Below are 27,083 nucleotides of genomic sequence, written 5' to 3'. Positions count from 1 at the left end.
AAATATTTCGGTACTGGTTTTTTCTTCCACGTTGGTGATTTTCCCCCTTATCTTCTCATATGTTTTGTGTAATAGGAACCCAAAAGAGTGAAGAAATGCGTCTCGTGGGCTGTAATATGATTTTCGGCTCATAACGTTGGTTTCCGCGATAAAAGATCTATTTTTCGTCAAAATTGTACTGGAAATATTTTGTCACCGGTCTGTCCTTGGCCTTTGGCAATTTTTTCCAAGTCTTTGAACGAAGAAAGAACTGACGTAAAGATTTCCTTAATAGAACAGATTTTATTTATCCCTTTTCTTCAAAATTCAAATGAAAGAACACGAAAAATCCAACAGATTTGCCCACTTTGAATGTCGCTTTTGCATTCTGAATCTAGAGATTTCATTTCATCCAAAACGTGCCCCCAATGAAATATATTTCCAAAGTTTGCAAGTGGCCGCTGAGGTTCAATTATCCACAGTTTGATAGTTGCTGAAAAAAAGTACCTGAAAACTTCTAACATTTATTATGCCAGAACTCAAAGCAGCAAAAAAAACTAAGCGAACTTAATTCAACAGAGCAACAGAATTCAAAGACGTTTAAGGTACCTGCATTGGTTTTGGAGGAAAACCATTTCAGGACAATTCAGAAATGAATTTAGAAATTCGAAAACTCACAATGGAGTAGAAAAAGGAAAATTGAAGTATTTAGAAAAGCGGAAGACTTTTGTGATAAATTTTCTAGATTACATGATACGGTTGGAGTAAATGATTTGAATGATTGGCACACATGCTGCAACACAGAAATATCAAAGTTTGGAAGTATTCGCTGTGTATCAGTCATACAAACTTCAATACTATTTGAAAAGGAACACTTAAAACCTTGCCGAACCAAGTTCCATTACATATTACCATAATCAAAGATAAGGGGTGATCCGTCGCATATATATTTATCCACAGAAATTTCAGAGTCAATGTATCTGCGCGATGAGCTTCGAAGACAGCAATTTCAAATCTATCCATAAATGAGCAACTGAAGACTTTTATAATCAATTTTTTACTTCATATATATGTTACAGTTAGAGTCAAAATGTAAAATGAATGGCACAGTATTTAAATTGTATAGTTTGCAGATTTTTGCAGTATGTCAATGATCCGAATTTACAGCATTATAATGAAAAGTTGTCAAAAGTCATGATGTTACATTAAAATGACATAGCGCACATTGCATTCAGCAATTCTGTAAGTTTCTGGGGATGTTGGTTGGCATTATATTTGATCGCATCCAAAACTGAGCAACAGTAGACTTATTCGAATGAATTTTTTTTATAATAATTCCATATTTGTAGTTTGCAAAGTGGAAATACTCAACATACATGTCATTCCATAAGTTTTGTTATCAAAATTTGTGTTTGCATACAGCATTCCCAAGATACGACTTTTCATATCATCAGCAAAATAAGCATCCAAAGACTTTTTGGAAGAAGTTTCAAAATTTATTACTCGACAGACCAGGTGGAAAAAGTATAACAACATATATATCAACACCAGAAACTGTTTTAAGAATCTGATATATAAAATGTGCGATTGATGATCATAGTCGGAAACCACTTGAATCATGTTACCACAATCAGCATGAAGAAATAGTAGAAAATTATAGGACACATATTAGGCAACCATTTAATACTATGTATCGATCCGCTGCAAACCGATGGAGTCAAAACAAGGATCGGAAAGAGCAGAGCCAAACTCAATAGGAAGCAAAATGTGGGAATATTCAAAAATACCGATGACACAAGAAATAAATTAGAAAACATTTATTCGATTGGAGTTTCTTACATTATATATATACTAACAGTTCCGTGTGTTCTTGTTTTATTAATTATCAACCATAATATTTCAGATCGCAAAAAGAAAATTTGACGTTATAGGTTGACGAACATTTTTTCTTACAACTTCCAGACCTATTTTGATAAACTGATTTGCCTTATTTATATTATTCACTAACTATGCGAACGTTTGCTACATTTGTCCCACACTTCGTAACGTCAAACCCCGGCCGGTTCGTTACCACACAGCTATCAAAGGGAACTCGTATATATGACCTACATTATTACACATGATATGTAATCACGCAACTGATGATATATTTACACTGGACAATATTCCGCGAACTCTGGTTTAATTGAAAGATTATCTCAGTTGACACTTATTTCCAATCGAACGAAATAATGAAATCTTGAAAAGTTTCGTTGACATATATATGAATCGCGCATTTTTTTATATGTTTTATTTGCACACACAGATCACAGTCTACATTTACGCGGCCGCTTTTATACCGGTTTAGTATACCACAAGTTTTAACAAAATATACATTAACCAATTTTCACTAACCATTTTCATTTATTAATTAGAGTCCGCACACAACAGCACATTGGGGATCATAACCTCACCTGTCAAAATGACGTTCAGTATGAAAACAAGTCTCGGGTGGTTTCGGATGTGCGTATCGATGTATTGATATCTTATAACCTATATTCACAAATGATATAAATGATAAACTTATTTTCAGTCAAACGAATTAATGAAATCTTAAAAAGTTTCGTCGACATGCACCGCGTATTTTTTTATTTTATTCTTTTTCACACACCAGACTACATTTACGCGACTGCTTTTATACCGGTTTAGTTTAGCATTCCACAGGTTTTAGTACTATGCACTTGGTTAGATGATGAAAGTTTTTTTTATATATTCCACACGCATTCCATAATGACAAAACTCCGTTTGTTTATACGATGATCGAAAACTGACACATGGTTTATATATATATATATAATATTTACGGAGTCTGAGCGCGGTCGGGGTAAGACTCAAAAGTTAGAAGGCCTAAAATGGCGAACAGGCATTCTGTATAACGCATATATAGATATACAGAATGCCTGTTCGCTATTTTAGGCCTTCTAACACTTGAGCCTCACCCGCGGTCGGCCTAGCAGCTGGAGGAGCCGACATCGTTGAGCCAATCAGAATGCGTAGAGGCAACAACTCTACTACCACTAACTACGTCAAAACGCGTATACGTATACGTCGAACTCGTGATGTGTCAGTAACTTTTGCATAATCTTGAGCCCGTGCAAAGTTTTTTCTCAGCAATTACGCCACCGATCGTGTTGATTTTGGGCGCAATCGAAAGAGAATTTCTTAATTAGCTGAAAGTTCAATTTTCAAAGCCTCAGATGACTCATAACTTCGGTAATTCAAAAAAATCACTTGCCAATTTTACCCCCACCACGGCGAATCGTTTTATTCAGAGAAAGTATACTCGGCAAGAGCCTCGGGCCAGCAGACGACAGGGCTGTCAATGTACTTGTCCCGAGACTCTACCGAGTCTCTTGATACTTTTTCTGGCATTTGCATTGTCGTTCATTTACTATTATTTTTTTTGATAAACTTTCTTTTGCAAGTCCCTGTATTCTGTATTCATTTATCTTATCGTATTTCTATCTGTTAACTAATTTAAGAGCTAATATAAGTTTCAACCACGTGGAAAGTGGGGGCGGAGGCCCAATTTTCTGTTTTGCACCGAGGCCCTTATCCACCTAGCTACGCCACTGCTTGAAGTCAATATGAAGGGCTCAAAATTGGAGGGTTTGTTTTTTTTTGAACATTTGAAACAAAATTTAGTCTTGAAAAAAAGCACCCTAATATAACTGAAAAAAGACTGTTCTCTTTATAGCAATCGTTATGAAAATAACAAGGGGTGTATGAATATTCGAATTTACAAATGATTTGAGACGAATCGAATTGAATTATTTGAACGGTTCGAATAATTCGAATCTCTTCCTAAGCTGAGTGCGCTACCGTCAATTTTTCTTCTAATTTATTTGCCTTCTAAATTATGAATAATATCTAACAAAGTTTTTAACCTCTAGAGGATCGGGATTTGAGAGTTGAAATCGCTTTTGAAAAGTGCTCAAGTTAGTGTCTGATATCACGTATCAACTATATACAAAGTTCATATAACTGGGCGAGCCGATATATCGGCTTTCCGGTCCTCTAGAGGTTAAAAAACGTAATGTCTCTTTCCAGTAATTTCGGAGCTCGTACAGTTTTCTTTTTATTGATATATTTGTTACAATGTATATAAAGCATAGTAAAAAAAGCTGTCACAGTATTACTTACAGATATTAATGAAAAGTAAGAATTCATTAAACTTGACAAATACACCGGCGCACCAAAAAAGTGATTTGTACCTAGACCGGCCAATCTATCTCAATGGATTTCGACGTTGAGCTCTAATGCACGCTTGGATTGTTCAATCAATTTTCAAAATCTTGCGTAAATTCCAAGTATCCGGGAAAATGGCTAAAAATCACAATTTTGAACATGAGAAAAATGTTATCGATTTGAATCATGTATGTTCTTCATATATTTTCATGGACTGAATCTGGATGTGTAGTCAAATTGGACCCCAAAATTTTGAGTTTTCTATCGACAGTAAATGTTCCAGAAGAAATTGATAATAAATAGCGTGTTTTATTAATACTTGTTATTTTTCGCAGAGTGCGAATCGAATTGTCATTCAATTCGAAATTCAAATCGATTATTCTAATTATTCGAATTATTCAACCGGAACTATCGCGTATTTTAATGCCTTGAATGTGAATTGAAAAAAAATGTATATAATAGATTAATTATAAAGTTTTTCGTACGATTTCTTCCACTTTCCAATCGCAAGGAAAATTAAATTAATGCATATGCAAGGAAAAAATCCATATTTCTTGCCTTAAAAATCCTTGAAAGTCACAAAATTTCGGTTTTCGCCAAAATTAGACACCCTGGTAAAATCATATGCATTAATCAATTTGTCAATTAGCGACAAAATAGATCTTGCATTGCAAACGAAATTTTGTCGGACGAACGACATTTTGCAATAATTGTAAGTGTAATTCGAATGAAATACTTTAATTGTTCGAATTATTCAACCGGACCCATCTGTCGCTACATATTTTTACTTGCTGAACGCAAATCAGGGGGCAAATTGGCCCATATATTGTGATATTTTATCTTTTTAATTATTTTTTTTATTTGTTATTTCTCGTTTGTTGTGTTTATTATTACGATGTTTATTTATGACAATAATATAAAGACAATAGAAACACAATCGTTACAAATATGTGGTGATAGTTGATAGAAAACAAAATAATCTATACCAGCCTCGACAATGACGATAGAGAGAGAGTACTTATCTTGATTTTCTTGTGGACTCGTCGATTGCTCTTATTCTCTCTATCTATAGTTCGAGGGGCACTCTCGAAGAGACCAAGGAATTCTGATCTCAGCGATCGATGAGCAAGTTGGGATCGCTCGACGCTCAATCCCCTCCAAATCGATTAAACTCGCGCATCGATCCCTTCTTTAAAATCCCTTCTTCAAAATCGTATACCTTTTGAACATTACATGATCCCCCAAAATTTTTGCGTTTTATGAACCTACTTAAAAGACGCAAAATTTTCTCACTCATAGCCCACGCTACAAACACTCATACTTGACTCCACCCCTCTAAGGGTCTCGTCCTAACAGTTTTTCGAATCATCCACACCACTCATACCCTGGGGTTTTATTATTTGTTTGTACTCTGAAGTCGTTGCTCACAATATCCATAAATTCCCGAATGATGATCAATCGTACGGTTCAATTATCGAAATTATCAAAATTTCACGTCGCATACAATCATTTTTGACATAATAATTTACATAATTAAACAGAATAGGGAATATGATACACAGTCAACATATTACAATATCCGATAATCATTTCAGGTTAATAATTATTTATGAACTATTTTTTTTGGTTTCGTTGATAAATGGGCTCGTAATATTTCCTCAAACTTGCCCTATTATAGGTACCTTTTATTAATTTTTCATCCTCACAATCAGCAAGAACGAAAGCATTTGCCCCCTTTGCTTCAATTATTTTATACGGCCCCTTATATATATGAAAAAATTTACTTATTACGCGATCATTAATACTCGACATGTGCGGAACCTTGAGCAATACCTTATCTTTAACATTCAATGGTATTTTTGAAATACTTTTTTGTTGTGCTTTTCGCCTTTCGAAACTTTCACGCATCCGATTGTTAGCCAGGAAAATTTTCCACTCATGCGTTTCATCTTTCTCTTCAGGGAAATGAACTAATCTATAAATTTCATCGGGCGGCCTCGAACCCCACTGAAGCTCCCACGGAATAAACCCTGTACTAGTATGATTCGTACGATTTAGCAATTCTTCAATTTTAGGGAGATGTTTTGCCCATCGCGTATGCTGCTCAGAACAGAACGTTCGAAAAAGTTTTCCTAACTCACGCATGATACGTTCAGTTGGGTTGGACTGAGGGTGACGAATAGATGAGAAAACGATTTTGATATGTTCCTTTTCTAATTCTCTTTTCCATATCTTTGCTGTGAATTGTGATCCGTTGTCAGAGAGAATTCTTCGCGGTTTGCCTACTTTTGGACAATAATCTTCGATAATTTTCTTAACCACGATCTGGGCGGTGGCCTTTTTCACCGCATAGAGTTTAACGAATTTTGAAAATGCGTCCAAGACTACGAAAATATATTGTACGCCACCAACTGATCTTGGCAAGGGTCCGTAAAAATCTACTGTGACAAGGTCGCCAGGACGATCCGATTTAACTTGACAATATTCGCCCTCCATATTTCGTTGTAAATATTTTACCCGTTGGCAAAGATCGCAGCTAATCACATACCTCTTTACGTCATGATTCATACCTTTCCAATAAAAAAATCTTTTCAAATGGGACAAAGTTTTGCACACCCCTAGATGTCCCATTCGATCGTGTTCTGCTTGAACCACAAGATCTCTTAATTTTTTCGGCAGAATAATGTTCCAATGTGGCGACTTGGTACTCCGACAAAACCATATGTGATTATACTGTTGGACGTCTTGAGCTCTCTCAACTTTAGCCCTTTCCACGTACTTTCTCACCGATTCATCATCCATTTGCATCTGACCTAACTTCTTAATTTCTTTTTTAAAGTAGGGATCTAGTTCGAGTGTATTGATCATAATCAAAGCATCCTCGATAATTTCCTCCGGGCTCTCGAGTTCACCCAACATGAAGCTTGATATGATCAATTTCTCGGAATCCTCTACCTCAAACCTTTCGCTGGGATTGCGGCTAAAAAAATCAGCGACAATATTATCACGCCCTTTACAGTATCTTACGGTAAAAGAATACTCCTGCATTAACAAAATCCACCTACAAATGCGCGCTGTTTGAAATGGTGTCTTGTTAACAAATGTAAGGGCTTGGTGATCAGTGATGACGACAAATGGGCGTCCGAGCAGGTATACGCGGAATTTCATCATTGAATATACAACGGCAAGAAGCTCCTTCTCTGTCGTTGTATAATTCAATTCTGCCGACGTAAGCCCCCGGCTGACCACAGAAATAATTCTTTTGTCCTCATTTTCGTCTAATTGAAATAGGATACCGCTGATTCCCTTATCGGAAGCGTCAGTTTGCAAATGAAACGTTTTGTCTAGCCGGTAGTGTGCGAGTTCGACCTTCCGTTTGAAATTGTCTTTTAATTCTTTATAAGCTTTCGAGTGTTCATCCGACCATGTCCAACGAGCATCCTTCTTTAGGAGTGCTCTCAACGGTTCGACATAATCGGCATGCTTTATGCTAAACTGCCTATAATAATTGCACACTCCCAAAAATCGTTGCAATTGTTGTTTATTTTTAGGTTCTTCGAAGTTCGTTATTGCGTCGATTTTGTGAGGGTCTGGGGTTATTCCATTTGACGAGAGAATGAAACCCAGAAATGGTACCGCATGTTTGCAAAAGGCTGCCTTGTCGAGTCGTATCGTTAAATTATGCTCGTTCAGTCTTTCGAATATTTTTTCTAAATGGCTCAGGTGTTCGTTAAAATCTTTCGACGCGATCAACAAATCGTCGACGTAATACGTTAGGAACTGTGCAAAATCGTCTTGAAATACTAAACTTAAAGCGCGTATAAAACCACTCCCGGAGGTTTTTAGTCCGAACGGAACCACTTTAAATTGATAAACATTTCCGTCAAATACAAACGCTGTGTACTTTCGAGATTCTTTTGAAAGTGGTACTTGCCAATAGCCGTGTGTCAAATCTAGAGTAGAAAACCAATTTTTTTTTCTATGCTTTTGCATTACTTCAGTGATAATCGGCGGGGATTCATTGTCTCCCTCGATTATGGCGTTTATGTACCGTGCGTCAAGACAAACTCTTACTCGTCCATCTTTTTTCTTGACCACGCGCAATGGATTGCAATATGGGCTGATAGCACGTTCGATTATTCCCGTTTCACACATTACTTTGATTTCCGCTCTTACCGCCTCTCTTAGATGAATTGGTACGGGATACGAGTGATAAGATACCGGTTTCTTTTCTATTATTTTTATCTTGTGTTCATACACTGCCGTTAACCCGGGTTTTCTCGAGAAAACCGATCGATGTTTATGGATTAATTTTATTACAGCATTCGCCTGTTCTCCACTCAGTGACGCTAAAGAGCGCGATTGAAACTCTACGGATTTGGCCCATTCATTTATTTCATTATTCAATTGAGTATTTTCAACATTTGTCGTACAAGTTTGATGTAGTGATGATTCACTAATTTTCTTGATAGCTTGTGTATTATTTTCACCATTATATGTCATTTTATCGACTTCAATAATATTGATGTGTGTTTTTTCTTCAATTCTACTAATTTGGAGTCTTTCCGCAAAGTTTCCATCAAACGTCACCAAGTCAGACCTGATCGGGCTTCCTTGTATACTAATTGTTTTATTATCGTAATTGACAATCCCCCTGTTTGCATTGAGCCCGTCGCTGCCTAAAATGCACGTAGATGTCAAAAATGGGATGACTAGAAATACGTGTCTTACTGTCTGATCACCGATTTCGGCTTCGCATAAGATTTGCCTTTTTACCGTGCTTGATTTTTTTCCGACGGCTGTTGACACTGATATATTGGTCACCGGTAGCTCATAGAGATTATTATTTTGTTTTAATTTCATGTAAAATTCTTCAGAAACACAAGTTATTTGGCTACCGGTATCTATTAATACTTTAATTACGTTGTCTTTCATCGTAAGTTTTATATATGGACAGTGTTGTATTATGGCTTTACAATTAAATGATTCAGGGATATTTCCCTCTATTTCTTCTTTGAGGTCCTGTACAAAATCAAAGATAGTACGGCACGCAGGTGGACCTATACGTAGCGTGCCTTTGTTTAGTTTAAATTTCTTATATCATCATTGTAATTACTTTGTGGCTGCGTCGGTTGAAAACTGGGCGGAGGATATCGAATATCGGGTAAACATGTTTCTAAAGGATGATTTTCTCTATTTTGGTCCTGAATATTATTTCTATTTCTGGCCTGTTGGTAACTAGCTTTTCGGTAATTACAATTTTGATTTTGGACGGATTTCTTTTCCTCTCCGGGATAGGAATTGTTTACATTTCTCCTGCGATAGCCGATAGAATTATGATACGGGTTATTTGTCTCGATTCGTCTCGTTTGATTTGACTGGGAACATTTCATGCTATTGATTGTGTGTGATTGCGATTTGAATTTTGCTCGGGATTCCTTCTGCCGAACGAACTCTTCCTGAGCATGATCTAATTGCGACAGGGCTTGTGCTATCAAATTACTATCACTATAATTTATCGTTGCTAAACTTGAGCGTATGCGAGCTGGAAATTGTTGTATAATCGTAAAGTTTATCTCGTAGGGGGTCAGAGGAGGTTCGAAATACCGCGTTTCTTTTATTTGTTTATAAAAATATGTATGCATACTTCCTTCATCAGACTTATATTTTTTTAGCGACCAATTGTTTTTGCAGCGTACTCTATCGGGAATAGAATAGAATTCCTCCCTAAACGATTTCTTGAAAGCCTCGAAAGTGTGCACTGAATCTTTTATAGCTTCATACCATGTTCTCACTCTACCGTTTATTATATTTTCGGTTAAAAAAAGTTTGTGTTCGTTACGCACATTCTTCAATTAAAAATATCGCTCAATTTCCTCTAAGTATTCTAGTGGATTATTATTTTCGTTAAATGTCGGCACATTTACATTTATGTGTATGTTTTGAAGATGATTTACGAGCCCATTTACCAACTCACCGTTTGTAGGATTATCGTCCTCCCTTGTCACTTGAATTGGCGGTTGGTTTTGGTCAATAACTTGTTCTTGTGTTCGAGAATTCGTCCGATGGCTATTTCGTAGTTTTTCGAATTCGATACGTTCCTCGACGAGACGTTGACGTGCTTCTCTTATTTTTTTCCATTCCTCGTCGAAATTTATTTGTTTTTCTCCTCCTTCAGCCATTTCTCTTGTCTCCTTCTGTTTATTAATATTTGAAACGATTTGAATATTTCTCTTTTTACTAACAATTTTCGGAGATGATATCACACCCTTTCTTTTTCTGTGTAATAATGAAGGTGCAGCCACGTGTGGCTCGTTTATTGTTGCGAATTTTGACCGAGTTACACGCGGAGATGATACTATTGTTTTGTTAGGCATATGATATATTGAGTCGTTATAGAGTATATATTTCGGTCGTGACTATCATGCCGATAAGTCGGGCGCCAATGTGATATTTTATCTTTTTAATTATTTTTTTTATTTGTTATTTCTCGTTTGTTGTGTTTATTATTACGATGTTTATTTATGACAATAATATAAAGACAATAGAAACACAATCGTTACAAATATGTGGTGATAGTTGATAGAAAACAAAATAATCTATACCAGCCTCGACAATGACGATAGAGAGAGAGTACTTATCTTGATTTTCTTGTGGACTCGTCGATTGCTCTTATTCTCTCTATCTATAGTTCGAGGGGCACTCTCGAAGAGACCAAGGAATTCTGATCTCAGCGATCGATGAGCAAGTTGGGATCGCTCGACGCTCAATCCCCTCCAAATCGATTAAACTCGCGCATCGATCCCTTCTTCAAAATCCCTTCTTCAAAATCGTATACCTTTTGAACATTACAATATCTCCAAAATTTTGAATAAATTCGAAAAAACCGGAAAATGGCGTAAAAATTTGATCGATCCAAATCAGGCATGTTCCTCATACTTTTTCATACGCTGAATGTAGATCTGGAGTCAAATAGGATTATACATTCGTAAAATTATGAATTGAGAAAAAACGTGTCTATGATAGATTCATTAAGAAACTGTTCGTACAATTTTTTCCATTCCCCAAATGAGTGCATTTTATATAGACATTTATGTATAATTTTCACAGAATCATGCATATTGAACTTATTTGCACAAATATTTAAAAAAAATTTCGCTATTTCATGAGATTTATTACAAATGTATGCTTGAACGAAATTTTTAAATGACGGATCCGAATCCCGTGCATCGAAATATGTAATTTCAATGCATACTTGACCCAGATTTAAAAAAGTTTCTGTATATTTGTAGCTGCGATCTTTTGCAAATTTCACCCATTTCTAGCCGTTTTTTTTCCACTTTGATACAATTTCGAAAATATACGAGCCCAAGAAACTGCAGATTCCGATTCAGTACCCCAGATTACACAAGGAACGTCCTTGATCTAGGTCGATATAACTTTTTCTATACTCAAAATAGCAATTTTTCGCAATGTACGACCATTCTTAGCGGTTTTTCGCCATTTATTTATAATTTTACGGATCAACAGACTCCCCAAAAAAAAAGAATGGTTGAAAATTTCCGCATATCGCTATTTTGAGTATAGAAGAAGTTATATCGACCTAGGTCAAGGACGTTCCTTGTGTAATCTGAGGTACTGAATCGGAATTTTTAGTTTCTTGGGCTCGTATATTTTCGAAATTGTATCAAAGTGGGAAAAAAACCGGCTAGAAATGGGTGAAATTGGCAAAAGATCGCAGCTACAAATATACAGAAACTTTTTTAAATCTGGGTCAAGTATGCATTGAAATTACATATTTCGATGCACGGGATTCGGATCCGTCATTTAAAAATCTCGTTCATGCATACATTTGTAATAAATCTCATGAAATAGCGAAATTTTTTTTAAATATTCGTGCAAATGAGTTCAATATGCATGATTCTGTGAAAATTATACATAAATGTCTATATAAAATGCACTCATTTGGGGAATGGAAAAAATTGTACGAAAAGTTTCTTAATAAATCTATCATAGACACGATTTTTCTCAATTCAAAATTTTGCGAATGTATAATCCTATTTGACTCCAGATCTACATTCAGCGCATGAAAAAGCATGAAAAAACATGCCTGATTTGGATGGATTAAATTTTCACGCCATTTTCCGGTTTTTTCGAATTTATTCAAAATTTTGGAGATATATGGCCAATTTACCCCCTGATTTGCGTTCAGCGAGTAAAAATATGTAACGACAGATGGATCCGGTTGAATAATTCGAACAATTAAAGTATTCCATTTGAATTACACTAACAGTTATTGCAAAATGTCGGTCGTCCGACAAAATTTCGTTTGCAATGCAACATCTATTTTGTCGTTAAATTGACAAATTGATTAATGCATATGACTTTTTACGATGGAGTAAATGAACTGAATATGGTTTGAAATACATTTTTTTGTTCTGCTCAATAATTACTAAAGAAAAATAAGTCAGTTAACAAACTGTACTGAACTTTATAACTGTTCCGTTCTGTTGTCCAGACCAAAGTTTTGTATATTTTTACGAAATATTGTACCATAACAAAATATTTTCTGTCTTTGGAAATGCGAATGACTAAAACTTTTTTGGCTCACCGAGAAAAATCTCTGTGTACATAACAAAATATGTTTTCGTAATGAACAACATTTTGATTTGTTTCGATAGCATGAATAATATAAATAGGAATATTTGGTGGTATGAAATCTTAATCGACTGATTAAATATTCTCAGAACTCAACCAAATATCGATGGTTATAGCAAAAAAATGTTTTTTCGACCTATTTTTTCAAGATACAACCAAAGATCTGTACGCCTCAATTGTTCAATGAAAACTACAAATAATCAGTCGTTCGATCAATAAAATAGATTTTGACCAAAAGAATTCGATTAGATCGACAAAATTCCGTTTTAAGTGGACTACTCGATTCAAACGTTATTCGTTAATTGTTTTTCAATGAATTACTGAGAGAAAAAATTATTGAATTCGAAAACATATATTTACTTATTAAATGAAAGTATTATTTCTATTATTTATTTGTTCAAGCATGACATTCACTGTTAATTTGATAACTTATTTTCACAGATCTATTACTTTATTATATTAAACTCTTATTTAATAGTAACAATTAGATACATGATAGATTTGATTAAATTTATCTTTATTGGATTAGTTACATTGATCGATTCATAAACATTAGATTATTTGAATCATATAAACGACTTTATTACGAAATTGCTTTTTTCAAAGATATTATTTTCTTGCAATAAATTCATCATTATTTTACTCCTAAAAATATTTTTATTAAAATAGATTCGATTAAATTTGTATTCATTAGATTAATTACATTTATCATATCATAAATATTAGATTATTTGAATAGACAAAACATCAATATGAAATTATTTTTTTTGCACAAAATTATTTCTTTGCAAAATTCATCATTACTTTACTTCTAAAGATATCTTTATTTAGGGGAACATGGGGCAAAGTGGCCACCCACTTTTTTGGGGCATTTATGAATTCTGGGGCAAAGTGGCCATTCACGGAATTCCGATTTCTGGTGGGGCACAGGATCAGTGAGAATTCTATGTTTTTTGAGAAATTGATAGCTATTTGAGACAGAGGGTGAGAATCATTTTGCGAATTACTGATAAATGTCTATTTTATTTTGATTGACAAAAATCGCACTGATAATGGACTTTATCTTCATCAACACCTGCACACAAGGTGTGCGCCCATTTTAGGCATGTTTCGCAGCGAATTCAGTCTTCGGAGGAAGGCGAATAAAGTTGATCGCAGAAAATACAAGCAAAGTCCGCCGCAGACAAGAATTTTTCTTTTTTGATGATCTCTTTTTTCTTACTCACTAGATTTGCGCGATACAACGGACTCGTGATAATGGCGCAGTTTTCCCACGATTTGCCCGATAAGAACGGGCTTTTGCCACTGGTAATGGCAAAATTTATCGAAGTATTCTAACTAATTTTTTTTTCATCCCATCGGAGGAGGGTTCCTAGTATGCCTCGTTTCTTTTCGTTTTATCGCATCCTTCAATTTTCCATGCGAGAATAGTCAATTCCAACGTCTATTTAACCAGAAGTGACAATTATCGATTTTCATCGCATTTCAGGGGGTGGCCACTTTGCCCCAAAATTTTTTTTTTTTTCAAAATTCGAGCAATAAGGAGGTGGAACCAGTTTGGGGACATAAAAATAAGTAAATGACCATGTGCTACCCGACAAAACTCGTTAAATTCCTTAAGTGGGCCACTTTGCCCTATACTCCCCTATATGAAATTTATTTAATTTGCATTCATTGAATTAATAATTGTACTAAAAAAAATTATTTCGTATTGAAGTCGTTTTTATGATTCAAATAATCTAATGTTCATGATGCGATCGATGTAATTAATCTTATGAATACAAATTTAATCAAATCTGTCATGCATCTAATTGTTACTATTTAATAAGAGTTTAACATAATGAAATAATAGATCTGTGAAAATATGTTATAAAATTAACAGTGATTGCCAGGCTTCAAAAAATAAATAATCGACATAATACTTTGATTTAATAAATGAACGCATGTTTTCAAATTCAATAATTTTTTCTCTCAGTGTGTATTTCGGCAGTCAATAACACCTTTTTCTTGCGATCAAGAGAATTGGCAGAGTCTTCGAACGTGTACACTGACAGCTATGTCTTGTTTTTATAATATATTACAGAAAAAAACATACTACTTGTTACAAACATACTACATATTACAAACATATTACAGAAAAAACATACTACATGTTAATAATAATTCCAAATTTTATACAATGATGCACACACTGTCCGGTACACTTGTATATATTTAAGTTAGAACGCACACACACACAGAAAGAAACGTGGACAATGATAATAAATACTATTAGACGGCACGGCAGAGAGACTCGAAGTGTGATAACTTGCAGTTCGGAATTTTCACGAGCTCGCTTGCTTATACCGCAAAAGTAATTCAAATCAATTCGGTTAGGAGTAGGAAGATTTTCGTAAATTAATCTTTGTCGAGGGTGATGTACTCACTGTTACATTAAGCTGTATACATTACTGATGTATACAATGTATATCGGGCATTCCATATAAGATTTCCCAGCGTAATGAATTTGCATTTTCGATTTCGTTGCAATTAGGATATGTTTTAGTACCCATTAAGAGACACTCCTGTTTTTTTTTTTAATTCTTTGGTCAGTAGTTTCTGAGTTATCCATTTTTTCAAATTCAAATTTTTGTTTTTTCAATTGTCCATAATATTCTGAAAAATTGAGCGATTTGGACGTTTTAATTGTTTAATTATTCGTTTCAGGATGTAGTTTTAGTATAAAATTTGAAAGAAGTCTTTCCTGGTATCGTCTTCATTTTTTATGTTTGAATTGAAACTCCGTTCTAAAGCATGTGCGGATACTTCGAATTTTTTTATCTGAAAAAAACTTAACTCAATTTGAAAATGTTTAGACCTAGTACCATCGTGGGCCAATTATTTTTACTATTTTATCCGTATTTTTCATATTCTTAAAAATTCTTTATTTCATTGAAACTATTGTGAAAAGTGTTATGAAGGTATCGCACGAGGTTATTGGAGAAAGAATAAATTGCTGTGATCAATTTTTTATTAAAAATACAAATATTTACAAACTCTTTCTCTGTCGTTGACATAGTATATGTAGTTTTTCTTCACCGGTGGCTAAAAATAGCTTCACTTTGATGGATTTATCTCCGTCTGGTTTCGAATAGAAGATATTAACAAATATTGATTATGAAAAATACAAATACTCTGCAATGCTGATATATACGAGTAAACTCAGTAACGAGAATTCGAAAATTGTATTGGGTACAATTCCAAACGGAGACAAATTCATTATAGTGAAGAGATTTTCAGTGTCCAATAAAAGAAAAAAATACATATATGCTATTTGAACGTCAGAAAGAATTGATAATCGTTTGTATTTCGATTAAGAAAATAAAGAATTTTTGAAGATTTGCAAAATACGGAAAAAACACTAAATATAGTTCACCCACGATGAGACCAGGCCTAAAAATTTGGAATTGAGTCAATATTTTGTTGTGATTAAAGAAAAATGAAAAAGCAGCTACACATGCTTAATAACAGAATTTGAACTCAAAATTGGATAAAAAAACGATGACTCCTTGAGAAAAGATTTTTTTCCATTTTTTTAACATTTTGCAAAGAAAGATCAAATAAACGTCCTAATGGATCAATTTTTGGAAATATTATGGACGATTGAGAAAAAAAATCGTTAAACTAGAGAAAAATCGATCCCAGCAGCTGTCGACCAGAAAAATAAAACAACAGAAACCACAGAAGTGTTTCTTAATAATTGCAGATGCAAATTCACGTCATAGGTAAATCTGATATGGAATGCCTCATACTTTTAAACGGTCTCAAAAAGGAGGAGAAATATATTCGAAATTGAATCTCGTTATCGAGAACGTTGGGATCTTTGACAGTGCTAAACGTTGCTGCGATATTCCGTATACGCAACGGAGTAATTGCCAACTATCTTCATCACGAAGTTTTCGAAAATGGGTTTCATTGCCGACGGTCTGGTATTATTCCCTATAACATTGTATTGAAAATGTATACAAAGCCGAAAGCAAATAGAAGTGTGGCCGTTGACCAGTTTAAAATCAGTGGACGTATTTAAATGAATCGCCGACCATAAGGTAATTTAGAATTAATACTACGTGGACAACTGACATTCCCAAATGCATAATTCCATGTCAAATTGACTAATGGTCGGAATCAACCTCTTCCAAATTGGCTGATTTTTTGTCCGAAGATTCCTTTTATTTATGAAAGAAGGACCTGCCAAAGAGAGAGAATTGAAATTTTTTTTTCAAAGGTTATGCAAAATTCATAACTTTACAATTTTACGAATTTTTCAAGTTTATTTTTTTGAGTACTACGACAATCATTGTAGTGACAAAAATGGGTTTGGGTCTATTTCAAAGGGCGTATTTGGGGTTATGAAAAAAAAATATTGTGCAAAAAATGTTCAGAAAATGATGAATTGGCAAAAATTTTCAACTTCGGAAAATCGTAAAAGTTAAAGTTCTATATTACATTTTTTTTCTTCCTTTTATTGATTCAAAAATATCGTTTATTTTTAAATGCATTAGCGGTTAAAAGTTTCCGGACAGCAATTCTAAAAAGTCCTCGCGATCTTTTTTGTACCATCTAGATATTTGGATGCAGGAAAACGCATTTTAAAAAAGAGACATTAACATTTATTTTGGTTTGTTTGAATCGTCGACTTTCTTTTTCAGGTACAACGTCATTTTGAGAACGTTCCTTTTTTAGAATTATTTTTGTTTTTGTTTTCAAGAGGACTGCTTTTGAGAGAAAAATGTTTGTCCTCAAATCTGTTTTCGAAGGTACAAGCTTGAGCTTTAAGGTTGATCCTCTGCGACAGCGCCAACCAAAAGTTATGTACTGTCTGCATATTAAAAGGCTTGATAATTCGTTCGGATCGTAATCAATAACTTTGTAAAGACCCTATATAAGTAGTAGTAGGTGGTGCACTATGGCGACCCCCACTCCTATCCCCACTCCTTTCCCCCACTAGGCCGAGCGGCCGGCGTTGTGGGCGAGAGGTTTGCGGGTGTGCGGAGGGGGATGAGCGTGTCGCCATAGTGCACCATCGTTTTTTCAGGTATATATATTTTTATTTTATATTTCTGAAAAAATATAAAATAAAAAATCTCTCTCTCTATATTAATTTTATTTTTAAAAGGGATAAAAAAAAAAGCAGAAAATAAAAATAAAAAATAAAAATTAAAAAGAAAAAAATTAAAAATAAAAAATATATATCGAGAAACTTACCAGGGTGACGTGCCTCTCTCTCTCGCCCCGATCCAGACTCCGCGGCGCTGGCTCGCACGCCACTGTTTTTTTCACGCGCGCGCACACACACACGCACACACACACACACGCACACACACACACACATACACACACTACTCCTCAGGGTCGTCAGGGGCTGCAGCAACGCCGACGAGCCCGTCTTCAGCCCCTTCGTCGTAGCCGCGATAGCCGTCCGGTAACTCGTCCACGAGAACACCCCCGAGCTCCCGGCCGTCCTCGTCAAACAGCTGGATGCTCAGGGGGTGGCGTGTAGGAGGGCCCACGGCCCTAGCCGTAAGAGGCCCCTCGCACAGCGCCTCCATCTCATGGGCCGGATAATGGAAGGCCTCTAAGTAGGCGACGCTGCGGAGGGAGCACTCTAGCACGAGCGCCGGTATTGCCTCTAATGCCGCTGACGGGTGGTACAGGCAGTTTAGCTCGTAAAACTCACTGTCACCATGATCCACCAGATGCACCTCGACAAAGTCACCGCTATTGCAGTACACGACCTCCCCGCGGTACGCAATACGCGAGCCCCGCAATACAACCACACAGTACACACCCGGCGTTGCCTCCTCGCGCTGGATGGGCCGGCCCAACCTCCTGTCTATAAACTCACTGTGCATTAAATTTACCACGTGGAGGTACAGTTGTTCAAGAGCGTCGGTACGGACGTATAGGGACGCGACGCTCAAGAACCGTATGACACGGCACGTAAACGAGTGGCACAAAAACTCATAATCCCGGTAGCGCGGATACATTTTGGTGAAAAAATAAAAAAAAGAAAAAACTTGTAGAGGAGCGGTATATATAAAAGAGGCCGGGACGAGATACTCGCGCACGGTTCGGCTGAAGACTGACGGCTAAGACGTTCATGCAAATACGTGCTTATGGTGAGCACATCATTGCAGGGGTAAAAGAAGGACAGGAGGGGTGTAAAACAGCTGACGTCTCGGCCCGATGCAGTCATCCTCGTATACGAGGCAAAGGAATCACACATGCCCTCTCGCTCGCTCTCGCGCTTAGATAAGACCGTTCGCGAGGCGCGATGCCTCGCGAGAGCTTGAGGTATTCACTGCTTCATCAAAACTGCACGTGGCTGCAATCTCGACGGCGTGCACCCTCTTACTCGCTCTCGTGCTAGCCTACGCGTCAGCGTATACGCTCTCGCTCGCTCTCTCTCTCGAGATACGGTACCTCGCGCTCACCGTGCACAGCCTCTAAGCAGGCGGGGGAGTACGTCATCGTAGCATTGACCTTAAGTCATAGCATCGCACTGGTTCTTTAAGCAACAGCCAGCAACGATGGTGTATACCGTCTCCCTCGCTCCAACGTCATGCTACATCCTCTTTCTCTCTCGCGAGGCACAATACTCGAACATTTGAGAGTCGTGGCAATGATAGCGCATGCTATCTCGCTCGCACCCGCGTTGTGATAAGCCCTCTCGCTCGCTCTCACATGAGATGCGAGGCCCTGCGCTCTCGCGACGTCGTCGTGCAGTGTCATCAGAATTGCACGTGCATCGGCCGAGCGCTCCAGAGCTGTAACGAGGATAGAGCACAGCCTCTCGCCCACACCAGGAGACGTGATACATTTTCTCGCTCACTCTCTCTCTTGTGAAGCGCGCGAGAGCAGCAGCAACAGCATATGCCCTCTCGCTCACACTCGCGACACCGCTCATTCTCTCACTTGCTCTCTCGCTAGATGTAGAGGCACAACTCTTCAAAGCTGTAGCAGTGATGACGTATGCCGTCTCGCTCACTCTCATCATACCGATCCTTTAGTGAGCAGTCCTCTCTCTCGCTCTACCGTAAGACGCGATGCTTTATACAGAACTGTCGGGATTACACATACGGCTGCAGCCTCTTGATGCCTCTAAACAAATCCCCATCAATATATATTCTTTATTATATGCTATTTTGCGACTTCAGCCGATTCACTTATGAAGAGCGTATCTCCGAGGGCTAAACACACAGCTCGGTCTTCGGGAGAAGATGCTATACAGAAGATGGAGCAATATGCTCGGAAATATGCTTGCAGAGCTAAACAAAGCTGTCTCACTCGTGCGCGTGCTTTTTCACGCAAACACCGGGGACCATGCAGAGTACTGTTAAACTTCAGCGACTGCTCTTTTGCTGTCTTGAAAAAAGTATCGCTAGCATTTTAATCATGATTCACACCTATCTTCTCGCTCGAGATATGACAGTAGCGATTCAACCGTCATATAGAACGGTATTTAACGATCACCCCTTACAATGTCGGATGAATCAGTGCGTTCTTGTATTTTGGGTCTTTTACGTCTAACAAAACCGCATAGCGCTCAGCTGAGACGCCGGTGTAACGACCTATGGTGTTACGAGTTGCTGCGTTTATCGGGTGCTCGACTCGTGAACAGACTTAAATACGTGATCTGGTGGGCCCCTTTACGCGCTCTAGTGGTGGCCTATAACAGAGGCATATTAAGTGGTCAACGAGTGCTGGATGCTGTGTATGACGAGTTACAGCGCCGCGGTGTTTTAGAAGCCCCCCGCGTAAGAGGCCTTGTCGGTGAAATCAGATGTAAGTACCATTATCACGATAAATCACTGTTGTTGGCGATTAGCAATACAACAGCTATTTTTTTTTTACCATAGGCTATCGGCAGTTTTACGATGCGGGGAGTGACGAAGAAGAGGCTCTCGCTGAGGCGACGAGAGCTGTGGAGGAAACGGATCTAGAGCGTCAAACAGCCCTCTACCGTACGTATTCAACTCTGCTTTGGCATTATCATCCGCGATTTTCGTTTTTAGACGTAAAAACCACGGGGGCGGTATTTTTCCAGAACCGTTGCACGAGGAGGAGGTGGGGGAAGAACCTAGAGCGAGCACCTCGGCAGCCCCGGCCGAGACGATACCGCAGCATTTTACCATATATCGGCCGTTTTACGACGCTGTGAGTGACGAAGAAGAAGAGGCTCTCGCTGAGACGACGAGAGCTGCGGAGGAAGCGGATCTAGAGCATCAAACCGCCCTCTACCGTGTGTATTCAACTCTGTTTTGGCATTATTATCAGCGATTCTCGTTTTTAGATATAAAAGCTACTGGCGCGGTTTTTTTCAGAACCGCAGCATGAGGAGAGGGCCGAGGAAGAGCCTAGAGCGAGCACCTCGGCAACCTCGGCCGAGCCGGTACCGCTGCAGCCCGAATTTGATGACGACGAGGCGTCGACTATTCTCAACCCCTCCTTGATGTTTAGCGATCGGTCTGATATACTGGGTAAGCATAGCCGTACAGCGATAATAAAATAAAAATAAACCGCGTTAATAAACAGAAATTATGAAATAACCCAAACAGCTGTGTACCGGCAAGCCAGAGCAAACGATGACGACGGAGCGATAGCGGGTCCATCGTATCACCACCATCGTCAGCAGGAAGATGATGACCTCGTACAACCCGAGAATCAGCCGGGGGTGTATCCGCTGGACGCTCAACAGGCGGAGGAGGAGGAGGAGGGGGAGGAGGAGGAGCGTCTAAACGAGGAGCGATTAGAAGCTAGACGCTTCGGCCTATGGTTTCAAGAGCTGATGGAGTGTGATTCAGGTAAAGAAATAATAATGTCTTCTCTCTCTTTCTCCCTCACTCGCGCGCTTTCTCTCTCTCTTTATCTCTAACCCTTGCGGTAAATGCAGGATATGTTTAAAAGGCTTTATTATATTTAACACAGGGTACTCGTCAGCTGACTCGTCAGCTGTCTCGTTATTGGCGTACCGCGATTAGTACGAGGTACACTAAAGTTACAATATGCCTTTTTATCAGCGATCTCTACCCTATAACTCACGCTTTTGTTTGATTACAGATATACAAACGGGCGGGGGGAGAACGCGCAATACACAGGGGTGCGAGGCTTTCGGGGATGTGCAACCCCCGGGAGGGCGGATCATCATTGCGCACGATACAGCTCGTTATTTCAAACGTTTTCGACTACGTGGTCGGGAGATAACACTGCGTATCCGCCAACCTCAAGCTGGCGCAAACGTGACAGCATGGCTTGAAGGAGCATTCCGCGATCTTCTGACGCATCTCACGAGTCACTGTGAGGGTGGTGACTACGCGGGGATCTCGTTCTCCGCGAGCTGCTTAGCGCACGGCCCCGTCTGGCTTTCATTCCGCCCCGTCCGCGCCTATACATTTGTAGATATCTGGCAATTAATAACAAACATAGCTCAAAGTGCAGCGTCTCTGGATATTAATGATTCTTTCCATATAAAAGTATGTATCGTTAAAGGTTTGGAGGGCAGGGGGCGAAAAGGTTTGACACACGAGGGCGTTGCTAAAAAATCAATTTTAACGATTCGAAATACCGACAATCTGTGTCTACCGCGCTCGTTAGTAACAGCACGCGCGTACGCGGAAAGGGGTGAGATACGCTCAGGGGCTCTGCATTCTAGATGGCAGCGTATACGACAGATTAACGGGTCGCTTCAAAAAGAGGCGGCGCTTGAGCTCACGAGAAGCGCAAATGTTGTTATACAGCCCGCTGGCTGCGGTATGCGCGAAATTGCTATGTACCAGAATTATTTGGCTCGCGAGGGGTTAGCTATCGTGGTTTTCGAGTTTTTGACTTTGGGGCGACGCGAAAGACCGGTGTTTGACGGTACACAGACGGTTATGGATACAGTAGGCTCAGTCCGGCACACGTTATACATTCTGTATTATGAGCGGTCGCATCATTTCCAGCCTATCTTGAATCTGCGTGGTGCTGTAGGCAGCTTAAACTTCTGCGCAATCTGTAACGCCCGTTCTCGTCGGGATCATAGATGTTTAAAAAAGAAATGCCCTCGCTGCCTTCAAGCACCGCCCTGCGCTCTGGGAGCAGCTGCCGCGATCAGATGCGAGACATGTAACCGCGATTTTTTTGGGGAACAATGTTTAGAAAATCACAGGGCTGTTACCATCCGTCGTAAACACAGGGTAAACACTGTTTGCGAGTCTCTTCAGCGGTGCCGTAACTGCTTTCGCGCGATAAGATCTTTAGAGAAAAAGACGCATGTGTGCGGGGAGGGTTTCTGTAAAACGTGTAAATCGCGGCACCCCTATAATCGCCTGTGCTATATGAGGCCTATTCGCGTCGATGAGAGGCCGAAAGAGAACATATTCATATTCTATGATTTTGAAACGCAGCAGTGTACCCCTGTAAAAGGTGATCCTACAACGCGCGTTCACGAACCGAATCTTTGCGTAGCTCAACGTGTCTGCACCAAGTGCTGCGATAATGTTTCTATAGACGAGCCGTGCGAGCATTGCGGGGATCACGAGTTTATATTTAGGACGAACCCTGTGTGTCAACTTGTGGAGTTAGCCATACAGAGTATGCCGAACTTCTCTCACGTATTTTTAATAGCCCATAACGCCGGTGGTTTCGACGCCCAGTTTATCCTGCGCTACCTCATCGAGGAGAAAAAAACGCAGCTCCCATCTTTAATAATGAACGGTACTAAAATCATCACAATGCGCGTTAGCAAACTCGTGTTTCTCGACAGCTTGAACTACTTTCACATGCCTCTGAGTGCACTGCCTAAATCTTTCGGTCTAAAAACTGCTCTCGCCAAAGGATCTTTTCCGCATCTGTTCAATAGGCCCGAGAATCAAAATTATATTGGGCCGATGCCGCCTGCAGCCGATTACTCTCCCGACACTATGCGCCCGGAGGAACGCGAGCGTTTTTTTGCATGGTATAACGAGTTAAAGAATGCCTCTTATGTATTTAACTTTTCAAACGAGCTCATAACCTATTGTAAAAACGACGTTACGATATTGAGACAGGCCTGTGTGGTTTTCCGGAAAATGTTCAAGGACAGCGGACGCGTTTGCCCGTTTAGCGAAAACACAACAATCGCGTCCGCCTGCTTTCAAATCTTTCGAAAAAATTTTTTAAAACCTAACACGATCGGTATTATACCTACGGGCGGTTACAGATGGGCTCACAATCAGTCAAAAAAAGCGGTCTCTTGGCTCGTGTGGATGGAGCATTCTTTAAATCGTCGTATCATTCACGCAGGACGCTCGCGCGAGTTTAAATTGCCTCAAAATTTATTAGTAGACGGTTACTACGAAACACCTGATTCAGCCCACGTGTTACAGTTTCACGGTTGCTATTGGCACGGGTGTTTGAGCTGTTTCACTGTAAACAGAGACCGTGTACAAGGCGACGGTGATACACTGAACGAGCGTCTCGAGAGAACAAACGCTATATCGCAGAGAATCCGCTCAAGCCGCTACACGTTAACCGAGATTTGGGAGTGCGCGTATGACCGGATGATAAAAACAGATTTAGAGATGAGCGCTTTTGTGAGTGATCACCCTCTGGTTCGAGCGGAGCCTCTCAATCCGCGCGATGCTTTTTTCGGTGGGCGCACGGAAAACATGGTCACTCTGTACGACGTGAAAGACGGGGAGCAGATACGATATGTTGACGTTTGCTCTTTGTACCCATACATCTGCAAGTACGGCAAATATCCGGTGGGCCATCCAACGGTATACGTTGGCGACGAGTGCAGGGCGCTGACAGGTCCCAAAAATAATATCAGTCTTTCCCGCGTCGAGGGCCTTGTTAAATGTACAGTGCTTCCACCGCAAAATCTTTATCATCCGGTGCTGCCGGTGCGAATGCATCAGCGCCTGTTATTCGGGTTATGTCGTAGCTGCTGCGAAACAATGAACCAGGACGCGTGTCCTCATGAAGACCCCGCGGAGCGTGTGTTTAGCGGTACTTGGGTAGTGGATGAATTGCGAAAAGCTATTGCGTGCGGGTATAAAATATTAACCGTGAGCGAGATTTGGCAGTATAATATAACGCAGTACAACCGCGATACACAAAAGGGGGGCCTTTTCACCGGGTACATAAACACTTTTCTTAAAATCAAACAAGAGGCTAGCGGTTGGCCCGAGGGTTATGCAGATGACGAGGCTGCCCAAGAGCGTTATATAACTGCTTTTAAGACAGCCGAAGGGGTTCAGCTGGAGCGGGGTGCGGTAGCGAAAAACCCGGGGCTGCGCTCGGTAGCCAAACTTTGTCTTAACTCCTTTTGGGGTAAATTTGGACAACGCGAAAATTTACCGCAAACAGAAATAGTATCGACACGCGAAAAACTTATGGAGCTGCTAAATAGCCCCGAGCACGAGATCACTGGTATGCTACCTGTTAACAACCAGGTGCTGTATGTTAATTATACGAAAACCAGTGATGCTGTAATACCGTCTAATATAGCAAATACTGTCATAGCTGCATACACCACAGCCCAAGCCCGTTTAAAACTTTACACCTATCTCGAACCGCTGGGTAAGCGTGCTCTGTACTGCGACACCGATTCCGTTATTTATGTCACGAGAAAAGAGCCTGGAGAGTATGAACCGCCAACGGGTCAATTGCTAGGGGATTTAACCGACGAGCTAAGCTCCTACGGCGAGGGCAGTTACATTAAGTCTTTCATCTCAGGCGGCCCTAAATTTTATTCTTTCATAGTTAATACGCCGAGCGGCGCGGAAAGCGAGGTTTGCAAGGTTAAAGGCATAACGCTGAATTACGCAAACAGCTCGCTGATAAATTACGAATCAATACGGTCATTTATAATAGGTGAGAGAGAAAATCCTGTTGTACTACAGTTTGATTCAATACGTCGTACACCGTTCCACAAGGTTGTCACACGACCCGAAAAGAAATCGTGCATGCCTCTGAGCGTCAAGCGAAGACGTGATAGCGAATACGGCTCGCTCCCTTACGGCTACAAATAACCGTTTATAAAAACTCTCGCTTTAAACATTGTTAAGCAGCGTTGTAAAATATCTATGTTATTACTGTAAAATATTTATATTGTTACCGGAAAATAAAAGCTCTATACATGTTTCAACTGCTAGAATTCTTTATATTATACTGCCCCGCAGGAAACGTGGTCATTCGCGCAGATGGATGTACGGTGGAAGCATCCCTGGACCTCAATGATCTGTGGTCCCACAGGCTGCGGTAAAACGTACTTTGTAAAAAAGTTTTCAAAGTTTATTTCACGGATGAACAGTGAGCCGTTTGAGAGAGTCATTTTCTATTACTCCGAGTGGCAGTCAGCGTACACGGAGTATGGTGAATCAATAGAGTTCCACGAGGGTCTACCTCAGAGTGCCGATTATGCTAACGACCCTCGCGCAAAACTTCTCATAATCGATGATTTGATGCGCGAGGCGTCTAACAACAATGTTGTGGATCTTTTCACCAAAGGCAGCCATCATAAAAATCTGAGCGTTATTTTTATTACCCAGAACTTATTCCATCAAGGACACGGCCAGCGAGATATCTCGCTGAATGCCAACTATATAGTGATTTTCAAAAATCCCCGTGATCGTGCTCAAATTCAGCATCTCGCGCGACAGGTGTATCCTGAAAACCCGCGTTTCCTACAGGAGGCGTACCACGACGCAACAGCCAAGCCGCACGGTTATTTGCTACTCGACCTGAAACAATCGACACCTGACAACTGTACATTCCGTACCTGTATTTTTCCCGACGACCCCCATCATTTTGTCTACGTACCGCGGAAAAAGTTTAAAAGCGGATGCAATGCTGGTGAATTACCAGTTCAGCGCATGTAATGGCGCCCAAAGGACTATCGCACTGTGATAAATGCATGATCGTTTTGAGCGCACTTCAGCGAGCTAACAAGATAACGCAAGGACCCAACACCTGTGGAAACACCTCCCACCCTTATTATTGTATTGGTCTATGCGTGTGGTATATTCTTAAAGGCACCGCTACCCCCCATCCCTATAGGTCGAAAAAATCGGCTAAAAGGGGCGATACATCGAGAGGTTAGACAGTTTGACACGCGTAATGGAGCGAAACGGTGCACCGCTCTGTAAAAAGCACGTGACGATACTACGGGCTCTTCAGTATCTCAATAAAGAGCAGCGCGAGGCTGTCCTGCGTAA

At 39.4% G+C, this 27,083-nt stretch overlaps 2 protein-coding genes across 4 annotated transcripts in view; both read left to right on the top strand.

The window, feature by feature from the left end:
* inaD (inactivation no afterpotential D) overlaps positions 1–27,083 on the top strand; it is a 2,962,486-nt gene that overhangs the window by 2,423,018 nt on the left and 512,385 nt on the right. The gene's annotated exons all lie outside the window — the stretch shown is intronic.
* On the top strand, positions 18,040–26,014 carry LOC122416411 (uncharacterized). The gene is made up of 6 exons (XM_043429346.1): positions 18,040–20,688; positions 20,763–20,867; positions 20,951–21,145; positions 21,228–21,383; positions 21,462–21,707; positions 21,964–26,014. Exons 1-6 carry the CDS (start codon positions 20,385–20,387, stop codon positions 25,896–25,898), a joined length of 4,941 nt encoding a protein of 1,646 aa, XP_043285281.1. The 5' UTR covers positions 18,040–20,384; the 3' UTR covers positions 25,899–26,014.

This window comes from Venturia canescens, chromosome 9 (genome assembly GCF_019457755.1).
Source record: "Venturia canescens isolate UGA chromosome 9, ASM1945775v1, whole genome shotgun sequence".
Lineage (NCBI taxonomy): Eukaryota > Metazoa > Arthropoda > Insecta > Hymenoptera > Ichneumonidae > Venturia > Venturia canescens.
The sequence above is the reverse complement of the archived record's forward strand: the minus strand, read 5'-3'. Positions and strand labels throughout refer to the sequence as shown.

Coding starts and splice junctions, on each gene's coding strand:
- LOC122416411 (XM_043429346.1), top strand. CDS start 20,385: ATGTCGGATGAATCAGTGCGTTCTTGTATTTTGGGTCTTTTACGTCTA. Junction 20,868..20,950: donor GCGTCAAACAGCCCTCTACC/GTACGTATTCAA, acceptor GTATTTTTCCAG/AACCGTTGCACGAGGAGGAG. Junction 21,146..21,227: donor GCATCAAACCGCCCTCTACC/GTGTGTATTCAA, acceptor GGTTTTTTTCAG/AACCGCAGCATGAGGAGAGG.